General features: G+C 43.8%; 1 protein-coding gene across 5 annotated transcripts in view; it reads left to right on the forward strand.

Annotated features, from left to right (window-relative positions):
* The first annotated feature begins 8,528 nt into the window (after positions 1-8,528).
* Positions 8,529-27,780, forward strand: part of LOC307073338 (uncharacterized protein) — a 37,140-nt gene continuing 17,888 nt past the window's right edge. For 3 of the 5 annotated variants that reach the window (XR_013811725.1, XM_079733089.1, XM_079733092.1), the window contains exons 1-6: positions 8,529-8,681; positions 9,495-9,938; positions 13,581-13,742; positions 17,343-17,518; positions 17,679-17,801; positions 23,800-23,893. Coding sequence is in view for 4 of the 5 variants with exons in the window: in XM_079733089.1 (XP_079589215.1) it covers positions 9,515-9,938; positions 13,581-13,742; positions 17,343-17,518; positions 17,679-17,801; positions 23,800-23,893 (979 nt within the window). In the remaining variant the exon portion in view is untranslated. Of the gene's footprint in view, positions 8,682-9,494; positions 9,939-13,580; positions 13,743-17,342; positions 17,519-17,678; positions 17,802-23,799; positions 23,894-25,490; positions 25,562-25,664; positions 27,564-27,780 lie in introns of those variants that run through there. The other 2 variants (XM_079733091.1, XM_079733090.1) reach the window with 2 other exon arrangements.

The raw sequence follows: 27,780 nt of genomic DNA on the forward strand, positions 1-27,780 counted from the left end.
GCATCAAGTTCCCTTTAGTCTATCAATATAATCAGGGTGCGATTTGTGAAAAAACCAGAGGGGGGGATCATTTTGAGAAACAATTTATTCAGGAAAAATAACCACACAACAGTGTGAAAACTTATGAAAACAGTTGATCTTGTGACCTTGTGTATCTAAACATTACACTTAGGCTTCATAACGTAGGTGGTAGGCCTATTTTGAACGTGAACTTAACCACTGCATTTGCAGAAATATTTTCTCATAGCTAATATTGTTTTTAAATGTGCCAAATAAAAAAATATATATATTTTTTCCCCGATATCAGTTCAACAGAAAATATGAAATACCACAATGTGCTGTCAAGACGTTTTTTTTTTTTTTATGGGTTAATCGGGTAGACTATAGGTCAGACTACGAAAACAGTCCGCTCTGATGACGCACTTCAGCCTCTTTTTTTTGCTTTCCTGTTGGCGGATCGATAGCAGCGTGGTGACCCTGCTTCAACCACATCTCTGCAAATCTGCGGGCCGGGAAGGAGGCAACATCTGGTGCATTTACAGAGATGAAAAGCAGATTGTGCAGTGTGAACACATTCATTCTGTTTCTGCCATCTGTAAGAATGAGGTTCATGGCGCTGAAACCTCTTTCAAACTCGGCTGTGGACACTGGGAGCGTGGAGACAGCGGTGAGAACTTTGCGCATGCTCTCTCCTGTGACACCGTGACATTTAAACTCATGGAACTCCTTCAGGAGTATGGGACTGGTTGCGGCCTCAACAGCAAGAGTTTTGTGTATGGCGAGAAGTTTTTCATCGCCGTAGAGGATGCGCTCGTCTTCATCAGATGGCCAGTTTGATGGATTTAGAGCGGCGGCGGCAGAGATTATCCCGTTGTCATCCAGCCTGCGCTCAATGTTGTCAGCCAGGGAGACGAAAAAGCGCTCGCGAAACACCTCTGCCTTGCGACGGCCCCCATCACCTGGCTGAGACACACTGACCCCCTTGAATGTGGAAGATTTTTCAAATTCCTCCCTCATGCATTTTGTGTTCACACCGTTGGCTTTCCTCATTGATCTCAGTTTGCTCAGTGCCACGCCCACCTCAGTGTTGGCACGGACAGCTGTTGCGTCTCTCCTCTGAAGGAAAAGTGACAGGGCCTGTAGAATCTCCAGCGCATCTTTAATCAGTGCCATCTCCACCAAAAAAAGCCACTCTGTAATTTTAGTGTGTATACCCTGACATCTTGCCCTCTCCTTGGTGGATCGGGATGGGTTTTTGGCCACCTCTCCAAAAAGTTTCACCAAGGCTGGATAGCTCTCCCAGAGAGCTGTCACTGACGTGCAGGATGAGGACAGCCAGCGCACATCAAACACTCTCCCAATCCTACGAGCCTGGATGCCCAAATCAAAAGCTGCAGACTCAAGCTCTTTCATGTGTTTGGGGCTTTGAGAGAAAAATGCATATAGAGAGTCGATGAACATTTGGAAATGACTGGCATCTGTGGTTTTTTTCACAGCATCGTGGACTGCAAGTTCTAGCTTGTGATTCATGCAGTGAATGACCGTCAGGTTCACGTTGACCCTCTCATGCAGGAGTGTGGCTGCACCTCTGTATTTGCCCATCATAGAAGCTGCCCCGTCAGTTGCAATGCCAATTAGCCGGGAGCGCAACAGGTCCTCGGAGATGCCCTGCTCAGCCAGGCTTTGTAGCAGGGTGTCTCAGATGGATTCCCCGGTGCATGACTGCAGTTCGATAAGATGAAAAAAGAAGTTGCAGATCTCGCCCTCATAAGGAATTCTAATATTGACGATCAAGCATGTTTTGTTGGACGCTGTGGTGCTCTCGTCAATTAGGATGCTGAACTTATCGGGTGAGTTTTTGATGAAGTCCGCGAGCTGTGCTGTCATTTTATCTCCAATGAACATGTTTATGTTGGGGCAAGCCTTGTCTGAATGCAGCATACATCCGAGATTTACCCCGTTAAGCTGCTGAAGTTCCACCAGCTGTGGCTGCATTTTGAATGAAAGGTTGTTTTTGCATATCATGTAGGCAGTGCGCATGCAGTTTTCAGTGGCCTGTAAACGTTTTGCATTATGTTTTCTCCACAATTCGGCGCTGTTGTCAGCTGCCTTCTCAATTGCGGCCTGTTGTCTTGTCTGTAAAATATCAAGACATTTCAGGTGGGAGTGGCACTTTCAATGTCGGTTTATTTTGTCATGTAGTTTTTTCGCTGACTTTGCTTTTACACCATTTATGAATGCAGGGTCGATGTGGAGCCTCTCTTGTGTATAGGGACCCAGATCTTTAATTTCAGAGCAGGCTGTGCACTGGACTGACCTGTCTGTGGTGACAGTAAGCCACTCTCGACCCTCTCGCCATTTAGCGAAGCGACCCGGCTCAATGCAGCCCCCAACCATAGTTTCGGGGGGCAAGGGGGGCGAGGGATTAGCAACTGACCCCTGTCCACTCGGATCGGCCTGGGAGCTCTCCTCAGCCAGGGAGATGCTGTCCACCATCCGATCGGCAATGTCAGATCTTGTTTCATCTTCTGTTATATTTTTTCTCTGAATTTTTTGTTGTGATCCTGTAAAATATGAAGATATGCTGCTCTGTATTCTTTTCATTTTTCCTCCATTTGATTTAAACTTTTGTTTCGGCGGGGACAGGAAGTTGACTTTTGAAACCATAGAAACGCAAGTAAATCCGGTTGGTTTTCAAAATAAAACTGCTTTCTGCGAGCGCGACGCCTCTGACTCGCTCCCGGTAGATCAAAATCACAGCACAATCAAAATGAAGACGGACCCTGTGTATTTTGGTTGTTAATTATTACGATGTAATGGTGAAAATACTTTGGGTGGGGGGGATAATTTTTATCTCCACCGAGGATAAAAATAATTCAGCAGAGGGTAGGACGTGTAAACCAGAGGGGGGGATAATCCCCACCATCCCCACCGGCAAATCGCACCCTGAATATAATGGGCATTGTTGTGACGTCAACTCGGAGCCTCGGGTTGCTCTACTTCCGCACAATGTTCCGATGGAAATCTCAAACTTAACAGAGTGTTCACTGCAATTTCCTCCGATCTTAAGGTCCCAACTCCCGAAATTCCCGGAAACTCTGAATGTTTTGAAGGCACCATTGGAACTCTGGTACAGACATAGCGATCTCTTTGCTCCACTTCACCGCTTTTTTCCAAGGGGAGGATAACAGCATCGAAAGAGGTGAAAACCATTCACATGCCCTCCACATGCCCCCAACCATACGTCGGGGCATGTGGAGAGTTTCAGTAATGCAAATGGGGAGATTCTCGGTCTTGTCCACGCCAGTCGCAGGGAGCGTGACGACACATATATAGTCTTTCTCATTGTGTTTTCTCTACAGCCTTTAACTGAACAATTGCACAATAAACAGTCAAACCCTTGACATGAAAAATGATCATTTAAATCCACAAACAACATATGTCTAATCCGGGCGGACCAGAAAATAATTACTTTCTCTGCATTGAAACCCATTAATATTTTACGATCTCATAGGTTGCATAGCAACGGCAATGTTTCATGGTTTGTCTTCACCAAAATGGCACCAGAGCCCGCCTACGGAGAGGGTGGGCTCAATCAATACTATTCCTATAGGCGAGTTTCAGATCGTCTGCATTTGTGCGCATGCGTGCACAAGACTTGAGAACATCCGCCACGACTACTCAGAAACTCGTCAAGTTTCCACAAGTCAAGTCGGACACAGGTGCACTTCTCGTTGTTTGAACAAGCAGTTTGGGAGAGGGCACGCCTCTTTGAAAGGAGCTATGTCATTTCTCACATGGAAAATTCCACCTGGTAATTCCAACCAACCAGGGCAACATTTTGATATGTTGAGGGGAGTGTCTTATGTCCGCACGTACGTTTTAATATTCTCTGCGAACCGACTCGGACCTCGGATGTGACGTCATGCGCACACTTCAAGCGTTTTATTATTGTGGCGAGCAGCACGGGAAAGACGGGAGCCCATGTTAACAGGTTACGCAACTCTCCTGCCCCATACACCGCACGACTCCGAGAGTTGCCTTAATTGAACGACCCCGAACATAACAGAAACGCGGCACACCTGACCAACACACACAACACTCTCACTAATGGTCCCGATCACACTACACATCACACAACAATGGAACAACACACAGTTAACACAACCAATAAAAACCCCAAACCAGTTAGCCCCACTTAACCGAACAACAAAACTAGTTGACAACCCCAATTCCAAGGATCCCCTGCACGACCCCGGAGGAGTCGCTTAGGGGTCAGACGTCCCGTCGACCCCAACACCCAACACATAGTCCCGAGTGTTCAGGGGGCCGGCGCCACCGCCTTGGCCCCTGCCGGTGGCGGCCCCGTTGCGGCGCAGCCTTCCTCCCTGGTTGGGACGCCCGTCTCCAACAGTCCGCAGAGGTCCTGGGGGTGTGGCCGGAGACCACCTCCATCGGGGCCCCCACCAGGTTCCGCTGTAGGAGGACTCTGGAGCGCCGTTCGGGCACCCTATCCTCCGCCGCCCTCCGACCTCTGGCCCTCCGACGGCCACGCCGGCAATTGGGACAAGGATGGGTGGCACGCTGCCGCGTCCACCCGTAGTCCTCGACCAGCCCCAGCTGCCGACACTGCTGCGGCTCACGGTCAGCCCTGTCGTGCAGCCACAGCGCATGGGAAGCCTCAGCCATCTCGGTGGCGGGAAGGGTGGCCGTCCGGACCCGGCCCTTCCGCTGCCTGGACATGACCCCCACGTTCTTTGTGTCGGGGGGGAGGGCTGCCCCAGTCGCGTCCACGGATGCGCCACCGCGACGGCGGCAGAGCTCCACCTCAGCCCATTGTGCCTGGTCCAGTGCTGCATCGAGGGTCTGGGGCTCGGTGAGGCGGACATGCTGCCCCAGACACTCCGGCTGCAGTCCCCGCAGGAAGGCGTGGAGCGCCAGGGCCTCCCGTGTAGCCCCGGAGAATTCCGGGTAGCCGCGTCGGGTCAAGAGCTGGACGCCAGCGGCGTAGACCCCCAGGCTCTCCTCCTCCTTGCGGCGGTGAGAAGCCAGCAACTGCCGGCTCTGGTCGCCGAAGACCCGTTCACCAAAGCGCCTCTCCAGTGCTCTGATCAGGGCCTGAAGGTCAGGTTTGTGGATTTAAATGATAATTTTTCATGCAAAGAAAACTAAAGAATGTCACGAAGAAGTTTGATAATGTTAGGTTTTGTGTGAGGCCGCTTTGTGAACTACAGCTCTTCGCTGTTCTCGACACGAGTGATATACATCACCACCTGCACTTGGAACTCCGGAACAGACATGGCGATCTCTCTGCTCAACTTCACCGCTTTCTTCCAAGGGGAGGATAAAAGCATCTAAAGAGGTGAAAACGATTATAAGTCGGGGCATGTGGAGAGTTTCGGTAATGCCGATGGGGAGATTGTCGGTCTTGTCCACGCCAGGTGCAGGGAGCGTGACGTCACATACGAGATGTATAGTCTTTCTCATTGTGCTTTCTCTACAGACTTTAACTGAGCAATTGCACAACTCAAACTCTTGACATGAAAAATTATCGTTTGAATCCACAAACAACATGTGTAATCCGGGGCATATAAAGACTACGACCAGAAGATAATTACTTTCTCTACATTGAAACCCATTCATATTTTTTGATCTCATAGGTCGGGTCTACCGGAAGGGGCGGACTTACGAGCTCTATTGGCGCGTTCACATAGCTGGAAATTATGGGGAAAACATTTTCGCGACGTCGGAAAGTTTGCGTGAACGACACCTCATGACGCTGTTATGATTCTACTTCCGTTCGGCAATTCGGGACAAATTTTTATAACAGTTGCCCAGTTGGTGACGTATGGTTTACTAGTGACGCGCATGAACATGGCGGAACATGGCGGAACATGAACGTTTTAGTCAATATACAAGAATCAACCATCATATCTAGTGTTGGGACTAACGCGTTATTAAGTAACGTGGTACAGTAACTACGTTACTTTTGCGGTAACGAGCACTGTAACTAATTACTTTGTCAAAATCAGTAACGCGTTTATCGTTACTGCGATTTAAACAGGCTCGTTACTCGTTACTTCACGTGCATAACCCAGGACTACAGTTTCCGTGGTGGACGTGAAGCCGACGTGAGTCACGTGACGCAGCGACGTGCAAGTAAATCGATTAAAACAATGGCGGCAGTCGACGACGGTCCAGGCGTTGTATTTCTCTCATGGAAATATGCACATTATTTTTCCTTTCTGACAGTAAAAGACATAAGGAATATTTTGGTGACCTGTCATCTTTGTGGAGGTTCGAAAACTCTAGCCACATCAAAAACTAGCAATTCTAATCTGATGAAACATCTTAAGAAACAACAGGCATCTACCAAGCTAGTTGAAAAGACCCTGAAGGTAACACAGGTGATGCTGCTGCTAACGTCAGCTCCGCCGACTCTAAAGGAGAAGCCACTCCAGCCAAACAACAAAAGCTTGATTTTACAAAGCCTGTTGCACAGTCTATAACCCAGACACAGCTAAACAAATGATGGAGATGTATGGACAAAGACTGATATAGACATAGACATACTAACATAGACTACTAAAGCACTTTATCCACCATTATTGATTTCATCAGTTGTTTTATTTATCTAAACGGCCAGAGTGGAGGAAACATTATTTTTGTTAAACATTAACTATGTTTGTGAGGCTGAAAGTACTTTTATTTATTTAGTTTCTCTTTGTGAGGCTGAAAATACTTTTAAGTTTGCCCATCATTATTGATGATGAGGTCTCCAGTTGGTGGAGTTTAGCTGTTTTGAGTTAAGGTTAACTTACAAAGAACGGATAAACCTCACTGTGTTTACATTGTAAACAACTATTGTATCACTTTTGCACTATTGATTCCTACAGTTGCTAAATGGTCTGAGGCACAGTTTAATTTTTGCAATGCCAAAACTATACTTTGTACATGTTTCAATGGCTACAATAAATATGCCTATCAAAAGTTTCAAAACATACTGTATGTTGTGTTTTGTTGATCCACTGCTTCATCGTAGTGATACTGGGTACAATAATCAAATTTTACAGTTGTTTTGTCGAACACTATGCCACATCAACCCCAAAATAATGTTTGTGCATTTGTAGAGGGTTGGAAACAGTTGGAAACAATGGAAATATTTCATTTATTTGCACTCACACTACTACACTGCACGTTCAGGTCACTAGGCGGCGCATTGCGCTTGTGGTAGGATAGGACTTACGTGTAAGCAAGCCAGAGGACTGGCAGCCTCCCTAGCTATCCAGTTAGTGAGGTCCTTTGCCACATTAACACAATAAGATAATTTAGAAAAAAAAAGTTACTTTCCCTAGTAACTAGTTACCTTGAGTAACGAGTAACTTAAAGTAACTGAGTTACTTTTGAAAGAAGTAACTAGTAACTGTAACTAAGTTACTTATTTAAAGTAACTTGCCCAACACTGATCAAATCACATACTTTACTATTGATTGACGTTGTAACCGCATGTTGGCATTGACTTTAATCAGTTTTAAATGTTATGTACTGGTAAACCAGCTCTAGATAAGGGCAAATGTAGCCTTCCATACAGTGTCAATGCTTCTCATGAATAAAAGCAAAAGGATAATAGGTGATAGTGGTAAGATGATGCCTCATGAGATGATGCATCATGAAACGTCAGAGCCTCGCAGCCAGATGAACCACCAAAGTGGTTCGACCTCAAAGCTTCAGATGAGTACGCTAGGGACACCTAGTGGTGAATGAAATTATGATGAAAGAGAGTTTCATGTCATGTTTGCTTCGTAAAACATTTGAGAATTAAAGTCATTTCAGTGATACGTGTGAGGTTGCCGTTCAGAAATATCTCCCGAGCTCATGGTAGAAAATAAATCATTTGACAAAGATTTTAAGTCATCCCGGGCAAAATAGAATGTCTTATCAACCACAGTAGCCTACTAATAATTGTAATAATAAAACTCCATGATGACTGAGAATGAGTGTGATTAATTCAATAGCCATTAAAGTGATCTTGGAACTGGGTAGTGTCTTCTTTATATAAGTGATGTGCCAATTGTGAACCCATATCGCGGAACAGCCCGAGATGAAGCCTCGAACGTCACAGCCTAAGTCATTTCGCCTATGTGAATCCTACTCGATACGGAGCTTCGCTGGGGGGAGGAGCCGAGGTACTCGCACACGCCCCGATGCCTCGACGCGAACCATAACATCACTAGTAGGTGATAGGCTACAAGGAAATAAATGCCTTCGAACTTGGAACTGATCCTACTAAGTTCTCTTTAGTTCAGACTTTTTTTTATCAGATTAAAAAAAGCTGCTGTAAAGAACTTTTAGATTGCCAACGCAGTGCACATGAACGGTCGCTGTCGGGTACACGAGTAAGCGTGACCGTCATCACTGGCGAGCCGTCTCGTGATCATCACCAGGACCGTGAACACGCCTTTAAGAAGCTTCTGTCACGTGTTGGATTAAAAGGCGGATGTTGTATTGTTTACTTCCGTCATCGCATCGTCTCCAATGAAATCCTGGAGGAAAACGTCTAACCCGAATCATTTTAACCTGACTCATATTACCCTACTCATCCATCTCGGCTCATCTCACCCAATTCATTGGTCTCACTCAGCGTTGCGTGGAGCATGTGTTCGGATTGAGTTCTCGTGAAGGTAACCGTTAAACCGTCATCTAATTTATCTGCTGCGCGCGCTATAAACACTCCTGTAGGCCAACCTAACGTCTGGTTAAGTCCTGCCCTAGTAGGCCTACCTAGGAGCGGACTTATGTGGTCCATACAGACCTGTAGGCCGACCTAACGTCTGGTTTAGTCCTGCCTCGGTGCCTAGGAGCGTACTAATGTGGTCCACACAGACCTGTAGGCCGACCTTACGTATTTTTGAGCCCTGCCTCGGTGCCTAGGAGCGGACTAATGTGGTCAACACAGACCTGTAGGCTGACCTAACTTCTGGTTTAATCCAGCCTCGGTACCCAGTTGCGGATTTACGTTATAACGGGATTCTTCTACAATGTGGAATTGTTTACATATTTCCTCCGTTGTTTGAAACAACCGTGTTAGTTTGGAGTTAGGTCCTGTTGGTTTAGTGTGGTTTGGGGTTAAGTCCTGTGGGTTTGGGGATAGGTCCTGTGGGTTTGGGGTTAGGTCCTGTGGGTTTGGGGTTACGTCCTGTGGGTTTAGGGTTAGTTTGGGGTTAGGTCCTGTTGGTTTTGGTTTGGAATTAGTTTGGGGTTAGGTCCTGTTGGTTTAGTGTGGTTTGGGGTTAGCTCCTGTGGGTTTGGGGTTAGGTCCTGTGGGTTTTGGGTTAGGTCCTGTGGGTTTTGGGTTAGGTCCTGTGGGTTTTGGGTTTGGTCCTGTGGGTTTGTGGTTGGGTCCTTTAGGTTTGGGGTTAGTTTAGTTTGGGATTAGCTCCTGTGGGTTTGGGGTTACCTCCTGTGTTGTTTACTGTGCAGTCCTGTGGCTTCAGGATCCTGGTGGGGGCCGAACATGGACGTGAGCATCGCGGTGTCACTGATCCGGGGCCAGATGGGCACCGTGGTGGAGCGGGCGGTGAACGGGGCAGTGGAGACGGTCCTGGCTGAAATGCTGCGCATCGTTGGAGTGAAGTTCGAGGAGCTGAAGGCCCAGGTGGCCACCCTGCAGCGGGACAAGGCAGCAGTGCAGCGGGAGAAGTCCCTGAAGGAGAAGGAAAACGACAAGATAAGGGCCATGCTAAGGTACACAGAGCTCAAGCTGAAGTACTACCGCCAGGGAGTTGAGGAAGAGATCCAACAAAGGGCCACCACCTCGTCTCACCCAAGCAGCCAGAATGCCTCTCCGTCCTCCACGGCCCGGGGCCCGGAGCCGCCGCCCGGGGAGACGGGGCCCGGCTCCGGGCTGCTTGGCCGGACCGCCTCGGAGAACAGCCAAGGTAACTCAACTCAAACACACCCAATACTTCTCATGTTCTGACCTTGTCTCCCAGAAAATAAGCGTAACTTCATACAATCTTTCTTATCCACCTGACCCTCTACATTAGTGGTCGCCAACCTTGAGGTCGGCACCCGGTACCGGGTCGCGGCTCATGTGGTACTGGGTTGTGAGGAAAGGACAAATAACATTTTATTGAAAAATATAAATTGCTGCCTTTAATGGCGCAATTCCACCGGCGGGTACACCTTGGCCCAGCGCTTCGGCCCTCAGCCCTGTAGTGAAGGTGCGGTATAGCCCAGCTCCGTTACTGCTTGCGTTTCAACTGCAGACATTACCCTTATTGTAGGGCGGGTTTAAGCTGGATGGCGATAGCTGCGGCAGCTACGTAAGCATAGGGACCTCATAGCAGCCCGACACAGTGTAGCCTGCTATTAAATCCATGGAAAAAGAAGAATGCGACACAATAAACAAAGAGCAACAATGTAGGACGTCGAAGAAGGACATCAAACTTTTGCGCAATTTTTTTTTCAATAAACCAAGCTTTCGCTGTTGTACAGAAACAGCTTGCGGGTACTGCGTTTGTTTATGCCGTGTTCCAGATCACCAGGCAGAACACCAGCCCTCCGAGGTTGCAAGTGGGAAAATTTCCCAGCTTTCTTACAGCATTTCACAGAGGCACGCCCCCTTTTTGTCTTCATCTCTCGGAATTCTGAGAATATACAGAGTTCAGTGAGGCAAACAAAAACAAAATGGCTGCGCCCGTAAAGAGTTTTATCTTCTTTCTATTTGTACCACGTTGGTCATTTTAATGTTGATTTTAAATGCTCTCACACACTTTATTACATTGTTACTTTACTCCGGTCACTAATATATGCATTGCACGGTCTTGCTGTGTGCAATACAATGTAAAGTTGTGTTGTTTGTTTTCGAGCTGGTTTGCTAAAGAGGCTAATGCAGCTAACAACGACTAGCCAATGACATGGCGCAATCATAAAGACAACGGGTACGCTATAAGTGCTACAAGACAGGGAATGACGTCACAAATGCAACTCGGAAGGCTGGTGTCTGAGGCATCTGGAACACACCATTATAATCCCCCTGTCGCACGGAAGTGCGATTCTGTCAACCAATCAACGGACGGCGTGTGTAGCTCGAACTTGTTGCCACCCTTTCAGACGTCTCAGTACCCCAACGGAGGAATACTGCAAGATGAGTACGGCTCAATACGGCCCAGTCCGGATCACAGCCACTTTTGGCGGTGAAAACACAAACCGTTCCGCACCTTCGCATGCTGAACCGACCCCCACCCGCCGGTGGAAATGCACCATAAAAGTCCTCCTTCAAAACCAAATCATTGCTTAACAAGCTTGTTCAGAAAACGGGCATTGGTTTAATTCATTCAAAAAATAACAGGCATTGACATTGGCGCCTGGTAACCAATCGTATACCACAACACATCTCTGCGTCCACCATGCATGATCCATGCTGCTCATCGTTTTTATACACTCGTTTTTATTCAGCTTTATGTGACTTTCAATTGAAAGGGCTATGCTCAAAGTAAACAATATGACCTAATTCTATCCTACAGTGTTTTTACACTGCACTTGCTTTGGAGGTGTTTGACTCATCGACCGGTGGGACTTGTCATTTGTATACAACATGAGGGGGGTAGAGCTCCACAGGGGGATTGGGAGGAGGAATTACCCGACAGCGCTGACTACATTGACCAGGCGTGAGCACACATCCCTTTCCTCTGCAAAGGAACTCCTCAAGTTGTTTCTGATTGGCTGTGTGTTAAATTAAATGCATCATTTTTGTTTTTGTACAGACCAGAGAATACAATTATTGCACATGGCTTTATCAAAACATTGTTTCAGCAAGTTGCAATAAACCCTCTTTTGTACATATTTATATGTTGCTTTTTCAATTGAGCAGTCTCTGCTTTGTAATTCCTTTTCCAGATTCGCTGGTAGGTTCATGTTCATTTGGCGCCTTAAAGGTCCCATATCATGCCACCAGGTGTGGGCTGATTAGCCGTTACAAGCCGTTTTGGAAATCTGTCCCTTATGACATCACAGGTGGGCGTGTCCACCTAGATGTGTTCTGGATAGATCAGTCTACCAGCCTAGCCAGTGGACTGTAGCAAACTTTGCTCATCTATCCGTCACACATCTAGGTGGACACGCCCACCTGTGATGTCATAAGGGACAGATTTCCAAAACGGCTTGTAACGGCTAATGAGCCCACACCTGGTGGCATGTCATGGGACCTTTAAAGGTCTCATGGCATGCGACTTTATTGATGCTTATATATAGGTGTTAGTGGGCCCTTAATACAGTATTCGAAGACGTTCAAGAAATTCAGCCTTGGTGAAGAATTACAGCCACTATGAGCCAGTCCCACAATGAGCTTTCCACAAACGTGCCGTTTTTAGAGGCGGGTCAAGGTTGAGGGTGGGGGTGGGGGTGTGGCCCTGAGCAGCTTGCGGCCAGGGTACCATGCGCTTGTGTTTACAGTGGATGTTTCGCAATGGAGAGGCGCACACAGCTTTTGGCCGTGTTCTGTAAATATTCTAGAACACTCCGGGTGCTCCTGCGAGTCCTGGAGCTCTATATCTAAATAATATCATATTATACATAGATATCTATATCATATAATATATATTATCAAGGCCAAAGCTGTGTGCGCCTCCAGACGATATTTTGAATCTCAAACGACTGCGTCGGGTTCTCCGACGTTTCTGGTTCTTCCACATCAATCTGAAGTAGACTGAACCACGACATGGAGGAGAAAGGGATTATTGGCCGCGATTGTCTCCCGCCGAAGCCCCGCTGCCAAGGCACCACCTTCTCAGAAGCGGGCAGCGGGGCTGCGGCGGGAGACATTCGCGGGCAACAATCACTTTCTCCTCCATGTCGCGGTTCATGTACTTCAGGGAGTCAATGTCAAAGTTCCTTTCCCCCAATTCCTTCTCAACCATGACTTAAGCCCCATTACGATTCTTGTTGTGGAAATACCAGAGACATCAGAGAACCCGACGTGTTATGTTCCATAACACCAACACGAAATGTTTATACAAATAACAAAGAAGTGTACAACAGTCGTAGCTCATTGTATCATTGGCGGGCCAAATTGTCTGGGCGGGCAAAACAGAGAAGGGGAGGTAACCTGGCCCCTTATGACAACATATGGGGTCAAATTCGAAATCAGAGCATCTCGGCTTTCATTTATCAAAGGCGAAGCAGGATACCTAATTCTCGTTTTACACCTAACGCCATTTCTAGCTACTGGGGGACCATAGGCAGGCTAGTGGAAAGCATATCAATGTTCGAAAACCTCATAAAGTGACATTTTCAGGCCATGGGACCTTTAAACACTAGGCTGGCCCCTTGTCTACTCCTTAACATGAAGTAGAAAGGCCAGCAGCTCTGCAAAGACCCAGGCCCTCCCTTTGTATATATGCTGTACTCAGAAGTGTTAATTCAGCGTACACAGGCTATAATACAACACATTAATTACACTGAATATTTTTTTCATCTGAAGAACCTTCTAGTTATTATATGAATTACATTTTGAGAACAATACATAGTCCTTCCTTCGATGAATCATGTCTGAACACTTTTAATTGATCTGTTTGCAGTAAATCCCGCCTCCCGGAGTGGCAGTCAGCCCATGGTCAGAGTTAGCCACCAATCAGATGAAGGACCTGAGGTTACTGAGCTGACCAACCAGACTGACCAATCAGATGCCCTGCCTGACGGGCTGCTGGGATATGGTGGCTCTGGCCAGGAACATGGCTCAGGTATACCCCTTGATGTGCTACATGTGGGGACGTTATACTTAACTTTCAGGAAAGTGATGCTAATTGTTGCATTTTTGTATTATTTCATTTAGTACCAGTGTGTAGCGCCCTCCTGGGTGCTGCGTAGCTCCCTCCTGGGTGCTGCATGGCAGCCTTCTGGGTGCTGCGTAGGATAAATTCGATTAATAACACATTTAAAGAACCCAGGAGAATAGGAAAATGTAAGCAGGAAAGCAACAAACTCCACAGCATGCATTATATGTGATGCTTTGTGTCATTTAACAAAAACGTAGATCCTATTAGAGACATGGTAGACAACATAAAATGTATGTAGTTACTGGTTAATCTGTTAGGCGGCCGCTGTATGTCTGGACTGCCTGAGAGTCTAAAACGTTTTAATAACAGGTAACCAGTGCCCTGTACTACAAACCTAGCTGACCATACCCAGGCTTTCATGGGAAAACCTGGATCGACAGAGACGCAACTCGCAATCAGAGCTAAATGGTACTTCAAAGCTCACTTAGGATTCGATTTGTCAATCCAGGTTTTTTGCTTTAGGTTCAATGCGCGTTGCCGTGAAAGGGGCGTTATTCGCGTCATTTTACTCATCTTTACAAAATGGATAGATCAAGAGCAGTATATTTCACTCAAGATGAACAGATAATCATAATGAACTCTTATGAGGAATTCAATAATCAGACAACAGCTCGGGGCAACACAGTTGCACATAAGTTAAGGAGGCGTGCTGGCAAAAAACAGCCGATAATGTAAATTTATAAGTGAAAAGATTCTGCATATTGTCTAAAAAATAACTATGCCAAATCCAGAATTGTTCGCCATTAATCCAAATAGTGATGATGATTTCAAAATGCAAAATGCAACGTCCAACCTGCCTTATTCTATAATTTAGGGAATTCCCTTTAAATACACCTTATCTAAGACATGTATCGCATTTGTTTTCAACCGCTGAGATGTAGTGGCGTTGGCGTAGTGGATTACTATAATACCCGAACGCCAGCGACCGGGGTTAAAATATCGACGGTCCATCATCATGCCTTTTTCCCCACCATAGATGTGGTGCCAGCACGGCTTTGAGAACATGGGTTAGAGTTTGAAATAAGCACAAAAATATAATTCCATAACCTTTAGTGAATAGGTATTCCATATGACATAAGAATTAGAAACTTCACATAAATGCGCATCACTTGGGAGACAAACCCCGCACAGAGAAATTCAAGACTGACGCTCTACCGCCACTCTACCACTCTCTCTCACCGAAACTCACTGCACAACAGTAAGAATTGTCTACATAAGGTCCAACAAGGACAATATAGCGAATACCCTCTGAAAACCGGTTTTCCTCATAAAGAATATTCTCAGGCAATGCCGAGGGATCTGTCCCGAAAGACCCTCTGTCGGAGTGACCCTTTACGATACCGGCTCCGAGGTCCACCCACAAATGGATACGACATTGCCAAAGGAGGGGCTATGAAGTTGCGAACGCCAATCTAACCCGATAGTCTTAGCTGAAAACCTGCTCCCAACCAGGTTTGGTTGAGAGCATAAGTCACCATGATGATACAGCGACGCTAAAAGAGATTGACCTTCGTGTCACAGCTAACCCAGGCTTTGAGCGGAACATACCTCACTAACCCACTAATCGAGGTTCGTAGTACAGGGCACACATGTCTCAAACGAGCCTCAGACAAAATGTTCCCCTAATAGTAATGGGCCTTATTGTCATTAATTAAACTTAAATTAAGGTGTATTAAGGCTGTCTCGGAGGTACAGGACCACCTGCAGGGGCCCTGAACATTATACTTCAGTATCAGGCCCCGTCCACACGGGAGAAAACGATCCGTTTTCGTTTTATGCGGTTCAGGAATATCTCCGCAAAGAAGGATGCATTGCGAAACCGCATCGAGCTGTAGAAACGCTGTAGTAAATATTCAAGGCGCTGCTTCGACACAAAAATAGGTGGAGCGCATCATGCCTGCGCACATACAGCCTGCGCGCTGTATACAAACATTCAGTCACGAGGAGATTCAACCTTTTAAATTGAGCAGAAATACTTATTTTTCCAGAGATATTTTTATTACAGTTCAAACAACATACAATCCGTCACACTCATACAGTATGAAGTACAATCTTGCATTACTGCAATGACGCAACAAAACAAAAGAAAAAAAAATGCAAAAAAAGTGCTTCTTCTGTTTTTAAAAAGTGGTTATCTTTACAAGGTTGAGAAAATATAACTCAATACTGTATATGCAAAATACAACATATATAATAAATTCTGCTAGCCACATTTTCACAATTACTCATTTTCTTGATCCTAAATCGTAATCTAAATCCTTAACATATTTCATGAACTGTCTCCAGATATTTATATTATAATTGTTGCTGTTTAGCTTTCAATATGTAAGTTATCCTTTCTAAAGGGAGGCATGACAACATCCGTCTGATCCATTCAGTTGTTTGGTTTATTAACCTTTTTCCATAACATTGCAATACATGTTTTGGCATACATCAAGCCGAGGTCTATGAATGCTCGTTCATTTTTACTGTAGTTGTGTTTTTCTGGGTATAAACCTAATAGAAAAAGCTTAGGATCTAGTAAAATTTGTTTTGAAATGATCTTCTCAAGTATATCTCGTACCTCTTCCTAGAATGTTTTGATTTTTCTGCATTGCCACATACAATGAAACCATGTTCCTTCAAATTTCAGACATTTTGTGCAAATGTCAGGGATGCTTTTGTTGTATCGATTTAAATTAACAGGGTCACATATGTCCTCAATAACCATTTATACTGTATCAGTATGCAACTCCGTGGCGGAGTTGCATAACCATGACAACAACGGTTTATCAAAATAATTTCAGTGTGGAACGTGGATGCAAAACATTCCGAAAACGATAGTGTGGAAGGAGATTGTTTTCATTGCAGATGTGCGTTTTTACATTTACCCGGGTTGGTGTGGACGGGGCCCGAGACGCAATCACAAAGCGCTTACGACGAATTGGCAAAGAAACAAAAACACAAGACCACAACCCCGACGACAGCAGGACAGACGTCGATTACAACCGATTGTTCTGTCTCATTTAATTTTCTAGTATATTTATTTTATTCATTGAAAGTTTTATAGAAATTACAGAACAGCTGGACACATATTTATTTGTACATTATTTTCAATTTCAACATTTTCTATTTTTTTTAACAGTTTGTGTACTGTGTAGTTTAAGAATTTTGAAAACTCAGTTACCGTGGGTTTATTTTTGAAATGCCGAATAAATACATTTCATTTTCAAACTCAAAAAGAATCGTTTGAAGAATCGTGATTTCAATCTTGACCAAAAAAATCGTGATTCTCATTTTTTCCAAAATCGAGCAGCCCTATACTTGCGTCTTCCAAGGGTCAGCTAGACCACTGCCAATCAGAGACGGACGGAGCAGCTGCATTAACACTACTTGCCAGTGAACATGCCAGCCAGTGTAACTATAATCCACAGGCCTAACTTGTTTAGATGTACTATATCCATGTATGCTATCCATGTAGGCTCATCTCTCCACCTTCCCATTCCACATCTCCACATGAAACAGAGGACCTGCATTTTTCTGGGGATGGAGATGCTTCTGTTCATGAAAAAGAGGAGGAGGAGGACGGCGATTGGATAATCAGCCTGCAGTCAGGTATGGAGAGCGTGGATCCATCTGCTGGCCATGCCCCCTTCCCAGCAGACAGCTCAACCCTGCCCTGCTCCACCCCACCTGTTCAGGTAAATACAATGACAGGCCTCGACCGTACAGGTAAATAACACAACTCACATGTACAGAGGAATGTCCTCAAATAACACCTGTACAGATAATACCATAACACACCTCTCCTGTACAGGTAAATACCATGGCAATTAATGTTAGTGCTCTTGTATGGTTCAGGTGAAGGAGGAGTGTCCTACCTTTCAGGAGGTGTTGTCCATAAAGGAGGAGCCGGAGGAAGAACAGGTGGGCACTCTGCTGCTGGACTGCCAGGGTAGACCAGCTCACCTCCTGGGATCAGAGGTGAGGGGGCAAGGGTCGGCGTATCTAAGCCTTACTAGGCTTGCTTTAGATGACAAGTGATGTAAAAGTCAATCAAGCATTCCCGCTACACCTCCTACTGACGGTAGTAAGTGGAGACGGCAAAGGCCTGAACGACAAAATATAACCCTAAATGAAAAAGGGTCTCCCTAAAATCGGCGTAAATGCATTTTCTGTAAAAGAAGTAGGTATACCCATGATAAAGAAACACATTCAAATTAGGGATGTCCCGATACCACTTTTTCACTTCCGATACTGCAGCTTTGGCTGTCTGCCGATAGCGATATCAGTCTGATACTTTGTTTTACTCTTGAATACCTGCCAACCTTTACGCATTTTTCATAATAGATACGCATTTCGACATCAAACTACGCTGCTACGATTTGTCACTTCAAAATACGCGAAAAGCCATGGATGGATTTGAGTTCAGCAGCTGTCTGTACATTCGTCGCGCACTAGGCAACTCACGCGCTCGGTGAAAGCGCATTGGGCAGCAACCTGTTGGGAAAAGAATACTTCGACCAATCATAGCGCTAGTTTTAAAATCTTCAAATATGCTACAAGCGGAGAGCCGGTGAGCCGTCAAAGCCGTTCCATCTTCATAGGCTACTCAGTGTCTGATTTTACAACAGAGGGCGGTTCTAAACACCGTTTCAAAGTTAATTGGGCAGGGTATTGGAATTGTGAATTGTGTCCATTGTGGCTTGCACGTGTGTTCCGTTGTCATTAGTAGAAGACTGGGCATGCAAGAATGTGCGTGTTTTCTTTTTTTAACCTCGCGCAATGTGTCCGAGCCCGACGCGGACCCGAGCATAATTTCTAGATATGGTGGTGAGTGGGAACTATGTGCTTAGTAATAAGTTGTGATGAGTGAGCATGGAAACTCAATCAATATTGATCAGCAAATGTGCCTGACCTCGCGTCATGCCGCCGCAGTAAGTTGCTACTCAAAATTGTTTCCAAAGGTTGGCAGGTATGCTCTTGAACAAATGATAATAAAAATTAAAGTTGCAAGCAGCATTTAACGGGGGCCAAGCCTAAAGCAGACCAATAATACCCTGACACAGAGCATGAAGACCTTTTTTGTTTGCATACGGTTGACAACGCTGGAATTGCCTCAGCTTGGATTTGGTGATGGGCAAACAAACTTCCATGATCATACGTCAAAAGGCAGAGGACTTGAGTCTTTAAAGTTTTCAATTGTTCGCTTTAGCGCCCCCTTTATTCCTATTTTGATGAACTTTAGCCTGGTTAACCTTGACCTATGCTTCTTTAAGTACACCAAGTTTGGAGCTGATTGACTCAAGTTAACCCCGCCTTTAGTTACCTAACAAAGAGCTTGTAAGTTGCATGCTTCCGTTTCTGGTGTATGGAACCTCTATGATCGATTTCTCATAATGCATTTGACGACCAGATGACGACCAAAGATTTTCTGGTCCCGTTTAAATTGTTTCATGAATGTCAACACATGTTGTCTGTGAATTTCTTATATAATTTTTTGTGCAAAGAATGCTACTATTTAGCGGGTTGAAGTTTGATACGGTTAGGTTTTGTGTGGGAGCGCTTTGTGGACTTCAACTCTTCGCTGCTCTCGACGTCTATGATATATATCACCACTCGCACACGGATCCCGTTCGGAACATTCGGGTACAAAAAACACAGGCATCTTGATCTGATGTTACCTATGGATGGCTCTGTAGATAGTGGCAGATGACGCAGCATAAGCACTATGAGTTGAGAAGTAGAGAGAATGTGTTATGAGGTGACCTCTCTTAGGCGACATGTAGTCTTTCTCGTTACGTCTTTTCCACAGCCGTTAGCCGAAGAATCATACAATATACTGCCAAACTCTTGACATGAAAACTTATTATTTAGACCCATAGAAAACATGTGTGTAATCCAAGGCATTTAATGACTGGGACCAGAAAATAATAAATTACTTTACATTGACTCCCATTGTAATTTTCATAGCCTATAGGTCAGATGGGGGTATAGCGGAAGGGGTGTGACTTACAAGCTCTATTGTTTGGACATGTAATTTGGACATCCAGCTGCCATTTTGTTACAGGTTCTGGGTTTTCTAGGAACATTTGCTAAACATGAGAAGAAACAAATGTCTACAGGATTTCCTGACTGTAGGTGAAAGGGTTCAGGAAATATGGGCGTCCAAAGTCAGCAATTTCAGTTGATAGTTATAGTGCCCCCTTTTGCACGATCTGGATACAATTTGGGGAGTTTCATCTTGATCCATGTTTCTTTGACTACACCAAGTTTGATGATGATTGGATTAAGTGAACCCTGCCTTTTGGCGTTAAGTTAAATTTGGACGATTTTGATGTTTTGTCCATCGACTTCATCTTCCTTTAACAGTTAGAATTTTTGCCCCCAACAGCCACTAAGTTGGTCCCGCTCAAATCAAACATAACGTCTAGGAAATGTGGGGATTAAGTCACAGGCCACGCTAATTTTGATGCCACACCCTAATTGAAAATATGTGGATTTCATCTTGTATTTGATCCTGAACAACTTTTGTATTGAACTCAAGATCATACGAGTTCATCTTGATGTCGATATAAGCATTTAGCATATAATAATATAATATAAGCATTCTGTCTTAGCGTATTTTAAACCACACCCTTTTCAGAAGTCAATGGCTCCTGGGGGTTTTATTTTTTTTTTAATTGTACAGGCTTTGCTTTATGTCAGATTGAAGACATTAGTCCATAGATGATATGTGCTATAGGGATTTTGTCTAAGTCAAACAACCTAGGAGCCTTTGAGAATTTAAGGTTTTTGACAAAATAACTTGACTAAATTGCGGAAAATGTATCCAGGCGGATCATAGGTTCTAGAGGCTAGTTTTCTAGTTTGGTTCATCATGAAGATATGCATGTGTGGGAAAGGTTTCATGACTGTAAGTCAATGGGGTCACGAGATATGCTCGTTCAAAGTATGCCATGGTTGGAATAATGCTATAGCACCACCTTTGGGCCAATTAGTGTAATATTTAATCTCTATTAATCTTCAGTCTTCCTCTACAGCTGTAGAAAGTTTCATAAAAAGACTGCGGGTGGTTTTGGCTGTGTAAGTCAAACGTGGCGGAATAATCAGTGTGCGAAATACGGGGGGGTCTGGGGGGGCTCGACCCCTCCCAAAGCCTCAAAAGCTAAATTTGAGGGGGGTCTCAAATTTTGTCCAAAATATAATAAAAAAAAATAATAATGTCACTAATGGTGGTCACTTAAATGCTTTTAAGCTCACCATGTCCAGTATTCAGAATTCAAAACATTTATTATCAAATGTTATTTTTTTCCAAGCAGAGCCAGCCAGTCCTGTGTGCATATGCAAATTAGCCATGTTCGCAGAAGAAGGACGTAATGTTGGCAAGTCATACTAAAAACGGCTAGCAAGCGAAAGCTAAACCAGAGTGTATCACTCACACACTTTGGGTATATTCTAATTTAAGGCTATCTTTTAAATCTCTTTTTCATCTTCAGTCACTTTGCAGTGACTGAATTGTGATGATAGAACTGATAGTTGTGCATAAGATGAGTGTGTGCGACTGTGCGTGTGCATGTCCTTTCCGGCTTCAACATACTGCATGGTTATGAAGGCCTTGTGGTTGGTTGTGGTCTTAGTGAAGTAGTCTAGCCTTGGAGTTGGAGAAGTTGGAGTGATTGTTTACGTGCGTGCGAGGAAGAGAGCGCGAGAGTGCACCAGGCGTGGTGATGTTTGGCTTGTCTAAAATGTTGTCAGCATCCGCCGTGGATGGACGAATGTGCTTGGTGTATGTGTACAATGATGTATCTGTCTGATCGTATTTGCTGTAGATCGATGGTTAAATAATGTTACACGATCGGTCATACTGCAGGCTCTCATTTTCAAGTGCACTGATTGCATGCCAGTCTCCAATAGGCTATACCTGGCATTAATTCAGTTGTTGATTGCTCTTCTAAGTGCGCCATATTGGTGTCAATTATTGTCGTGTTTGCCTTGGAATGCACAACTTTGCCTCCTTGTTATAAAACAACGTGCATCCAAACAACTTTTAACCATTCCAGCCTCCTATGTCAGTACTGACATAGGACACAGGAGGCTGCATTGGCTAAAGTTTTGCTTTACGAATACGCTACTATAGCATATCGGATTATCAAAAATTGTTTTGTGTTTGTGTGTGTTGTCATGTAGGCTATAGACTGATTGCTTGCATCTATGAAATACTTAAATGTTATAGGCCTACTGCATATTGAGAAAATTTAGATCAGTATTGCGCAACAATCAAACCCAACCGAATATTGACGAGTATATCGCACACTGGGAATAATAATAATGATAAAACTAACGACAGCAATAGGTTACCTCGCACCTTGTGCTAGGACCCCTAATAATAAAATAAATGGAAGCACTTTGCTCATGATTGCCAATTAGGCCCCTAAAAACACATCACTAAAGAAAAGTTAAATGGCTTGAATCAAGTGAAAAGATTTTTTGAAAGAGTTCAAAAGTCTAAATGGATTAGACAATGTAAACATGCACACATTTGAAAAAATATAAAGTGGTTGGAAACAAATAAAGTTAAACAAAGAGCGAGTGATAAAGTGATAAAGTTTGAACACATTTGAGATAAAATATAGAATAGCTGAGCTCTTAAAGCTGATGGTTTTAAATAGTTGAATCTGTGTTTGTGTGTCTGTCATCATTTGTAGTACCAGGAAAAGTGTCATTGACATTATTCTTTCGATCTAGTTAATCTAGATAAGCTCACAAAATGATAAGGCTTGCACGGTTGGACTCCTTGGAGTCTCTTTGATATGGAATATCGTTTGTGTAGATAGCAGGACTTGAAAAAGATTGTTTAGGTTAGGATTTCGGTTCTACCGGAAGTACATCAGATATTTAAGAAGCACCTAGCCTCTAGCCATATAAACGGGGTTCCCCGCACACAAACACCCGTTGTATAATAATCATATTTCCAACCGATTAATCATTATAATTTATTGGACGTCCGCGACGTCCGAAATGGTTAGCTTTTTTGATTGCTACGCTTGTGGCGATCACAAAGGGGAACCGATTCAGAGTTCTCTTTTTTCTTCTTTAAGGTTGAAATACTGCCCCACCTGCCCTCCGATATCTGATCCAGCGTACTTGGCCATTATCAGCCCGATAGCATTGCCCTGGATCGGATCGGTACATCCCTAATTAGAACGGAGCAAGATGCACGACAGGCTTCTTAATGACCTGGATCTGCATTCAGTGTCTCTTAGGATTAGGGATTGTTACATTTAACTGTTATGCGACAACATCATTTTGACCGGTTTTCACTATTAGCTAAACGGATCTCTTGTTTATGCTTCTGTTGCACATGTAAAAATAAATGGGCTATACCCAAATATTCTATAACTTTTCCGTAGTTTTGTCTCTGACTTTAGGATCTTTGGTCTAAGGGACTATTGCGGACTACAACATTTCTGAGTATTTAGCGAGAATGAAAGTGGGGATCCAGGAAACAAGCTACCATGTTATCCTGTTATCCTGTTCTATGTTAGCCCGTCAATAAACGTCCTCCAAATGGGCTTTTCTTCTTTTTGTTACTGCCATGCTCAGATTATATTACTCATTATGAAAGAAAAATAAAATTTGTTTCTTTACCTTTCGCTTGATCAGTTAGTTTTTTTGGACAACAAAGTCTCGCTCAAGGAGTAGTCTGTCTGAACTCTTGGTGCGATGTTTCAGGATATTTCCGTATTTTCACTACAATCTCAACTCTTCTTCTCCCAGATCTTTAAAATAACACTAAACTAGGCTTTCCGTTATCCAACACTGCAAACTCTCCACTTCCCAGCGCTCACTCATGATTTTTATTATGGGTTAAAGGCTTTCAAATTTTATAGCAGGTAACAGTTGAAGACTGGTAACCGAGTCTCTGTTATCTGTTAATTAGCATCACTTGTATTGAGTCCCTACGTCTTTGGTTTTCCAGGGTCAGCAGTCAGAATTCTGTGGAGGCTCGACGATGCAGAGGAACCTCCCTGGCCACATGGCTCATGGTTTTAACTTCCCAGCGTCCACTTCCTGTGAGTACCAGTGTCCTCATGTGTTTCTATATATATAGATATATACCATTGGAATATTATGAAGAGGGTAATTAGCTTCATGATTTCATGAAGTTTGTTATCATGGTTTCCATGATGAATCCTCCATTTTAAACCAATCCTTCAACCATAAGAATATGGCGTAATTTATTCTGCTTTAATTCCTTTTTGCTTTCGTAGATAAAAATATCAATCAATCGGATATCTGGTATTGATATCTGTAGAACTACAATATGATTCCCTGCCATGTCTTACTAAAATATTATGATTTTGAACTACATTATGATGCTATTTAAAACAGGGCCAAACAAAAATGTTGACATTAATTAAGAGTGATGCGGAGATTCCCTGGTCTCCAAATTTCCCCGATGTAAAAAAAACATAAAGACCCCAACAAATGAATTCATGTCATTTCCCACCAATAGCAAATGATAATAACTTACGGTCAGGTCCAACTAATGTCATTTTGGCTCATGGTTCAAGAGAAGAAAAAGTACAGAAAGGTTTATTTAGATGTCAAATAAGACTCAGATACCAAGTTTCAAATGGGCTGGGTGGTTGGTTGTTTAACATTGAACCCGAGTTACAGCGCCCCCCTGTGGTCAAAGTGGTACCTAATTTTCTGGAGACCTGCTAAAGCGAAGTTTCCATATATGGGCTAAATTTGACCGCTCCAGCTGTTCACATTTGAATTGGTGGATTTTAGAGTTTTATTGAATTTTGATCTTAAATTATAATATTCTAAACATTAAACCCAATGTGTACACTGTAAAGTTAGACGCTCTGCAATTAATTTTTTGTAGTGGTTTGGTATTGATTCCTCAAACTAGGACTAAATGGTTACGGAAATATTTTCAAATCAAAGTAGTAAAAGCCAAAATAACAATGGGTGATAGGATACATTGTACCCCCTATCCCTATAATGAAACCTCCTCTTAAACCTGGTTAATCTTCGTTTTCATGAGCTTAACACTTTTTTGGAAGAAAACGTGTATTTGAGCAGCTGCTGACCGACTAAGCAGTTAGCATGTGCTGATGCTAGTACATGTAGCACTCAAACATTATAGAGGTTATAGAACGTTTTTTTAATGCACCTCGGAATGACGAAGAGATGCAGTAGCTAGCTAGCTAGCTGAAATAAAGAATGGCGAAGAAGTAAGTAAAGCATTTAATTCCTTAAATTGTCTTTCTCTGTCTATTTTGGCATTTAAGAGAGAAACTAGATAGGATGATATTAGCCAGCAAACAGTACAACGTGTGACACGGTTGGGCGGCACAGCTAGGTTAACAGTATGCAGTGCTAGTCAGATCCTTGCTGTCCGGTTTACCCCAAAATGTTCCAACCAGACTCAGGGCAGTGTCCAAAGATCAACCAGTAGATAATAGGGTGTACTGCATTTCAATCAGACCCAAATGGAGCTAGAGGCTACACATCCAGCCTTCCAGGGCCTCTAATATATACACATGTAGCCTGTTAAATATTACTCCTGTTAATAATACTCATTTAACCTTTTTATTTGTTTTTAGTGTCAGCATATAAACACTGATTGGTCCATGTGCATTTTTGTTTTTCTTGCAGGTAATAACAACAATCTGGTGGTCAGTGAATTCTCAGCCCAAGCAGAGATGTTTTTAGCCTCTGAGCAGAAAGTAAGTCATATTAAAACCAACATGCTCTTACAAGGAGCAGTTCTCCTGGTTAACATGAGTATTAACTGATCGCTGTCTTTCGTTCTTCTATCCTCTCGAGCAGTTTGGGGAGCATCAAGGTGTTTCTGAAGACCCGATCCTGGGAATGGGAGAGAACCTTCGCCCCTTCAGCCTAAAGTTAGACCAGGGGGGGGTTCCTTCTCTAGAAGACCCTCTCAAAGGCTTCCTCAGTACCACGCCAGAGACCACCCAGGACCAGGACAAAACCCAATACCAAACCAGCATCCATGAGAGGAAGAACTTCTGCCTGGTGTGCGGGAAGCCTCAGGTCAAGCTGGCGCGCCACTTGAAGGTCCACAAAGGACACCCAGAGATTGCCCTGGTGCTCGGCCTCAAACCATCATGTCAGAAACGGAAGGTGCTGCTGGAGCAGCTGAGGAATCGGGGAAACTTCTTGCACAACAGTAGGGTGGTGGCCGGGGGCACGGGGCTGTTGAAAGTCAAGCGGAGACCAAAGGAAGGCCGGACCAGGAACTACGGCTGCTGCCAGTTCTGCCACGGCTCTTTCGTCAGTACGGACCTCTGGCGCCATCTGATGAGGTGTCCCTGTAGGAAGAACACTTGACATAAGCTCTGACGCTCATCTCCAAATGACGAAATAGTAAAAAATATTGTGGTGCCAAAGCTAGATGAACCTACCCGTGAGACCATCCTGATCACGTGACATCCCATGAACTATGCTACACAGACCACTCTGGACTTCCCGCTGCCCACATTGATTTCCTGAAACCACAATGTAATCGGGGCCCCGATCAAGGCCCCGATCAACGTGTTGTATAGGGTGGTTTGAACCAAATTCGGGAGTCTGTTGCAAAAAAAAGAAATGCCTTTCGCATGTGCATTTTTTATTTTATTTCTAATGTGTGCTAACAAAAGCGATTTCCGTCCTTCTGCTTAGCCTAGAAAGCTTTTGTCACGTCATGCCTAATGAACAATAAAGTTTTCACACGTTAAAAGTTTACGTCAGCCGCAATGCGAATGTGCAGCGTATTGCTATAATCACTGCATAAGTGAAAAGACAGACAGATGGCACACTCAACCTATAAACTATACTTTTATAGGTTGCTGGTATAATCTATATACCTGCCTATAGCCTTGTGAAGACGGGCTTTAACTCTGAATATCAGATTTAATTAGACGGTGGAATTTTACTGGGAGATTTACTTTTAGTTAATAATAATTTTAATTCCAATGTAATATAGTGTAGCGAATGGATTCATGGATGAGGGGGATTATGATGAGTGCATTCTTTAATTTATCCGTGTTTTGAGACGTTTGTTGTGGTTTCCCTGTTCACAGTGGTGGACAGTAACAAAGTACAAGTAATTTGTTACTGTACTTAAGTAACTTTTAAGCGTATCTGTACTTTACATGAGTATCATTATTTTCTGAGAATTTATACTTTTACCCAACTACATTTCGTAGGGGAAAATATTACTTTTTACTCCACTAAATTCCAAAAACCTATCAATCCTTTCAACGTTCCTTTCCACGACATGAATGCGTGATGAAAGACACAGCTAACCATTGCGGACATCGCGGAGCCTAAACAACATTGATATTTAACCTAGAAACACCATGTCAAGCCTAAACGGTTACATTATGCGTTAAATTATTAATTGGTTTGAAATATGATTGTTATATATTGGGCGTTTGTCTGTGGGGACCCCCGTTTATATGGCTAGAGGCTAGGTGCTTTCTACATATCCTGGTGTACTCCAGGTAGAAGCTAAATGCTAAAAACAATGCTTGCCTGTCCAATAGTAATTAGGGGCGAGGGAGGGCCATCAGATCTGTCACTCAAACCTCTGCGCCAGTCGTAAGGAGATTTGATTCATGATGTTTAGTCGAGCTGGTGTTGACTGTAAGGTTGATGTTCTTTAAGTTCTATGATTATTTCAAGTTGTAGTTCTACATAAATGTAAGATCATTTTATGCATGACTATTTTGAGGGTTGTTTTATTTTAGCTCATGTACCAAACATACATTTTCTGTGGCTGTGTCCCTGCACACACACACACACACACACACACACACACACACACACACACACACAATTTAACATTTCTTTACATCTATGTTGCTTTACTAAAACATTTTCAACCTCACTTTGCGCTACAGCCGATGCACTTTCTGCAGGAAATGCATTTTCTAGTTTC

This window comes from Pollachius pollachius, assembly GCF_949987615.1.
Source record: "Pollachius pollachius genome assembly, chromosome: 3".
Classification (NCBI taxonomy): Eukaryota; Metazoa; Chordata; class Actinopteri; order Gadiformes; family Gadidae; genus Pollachius; species Pollachius pollachius.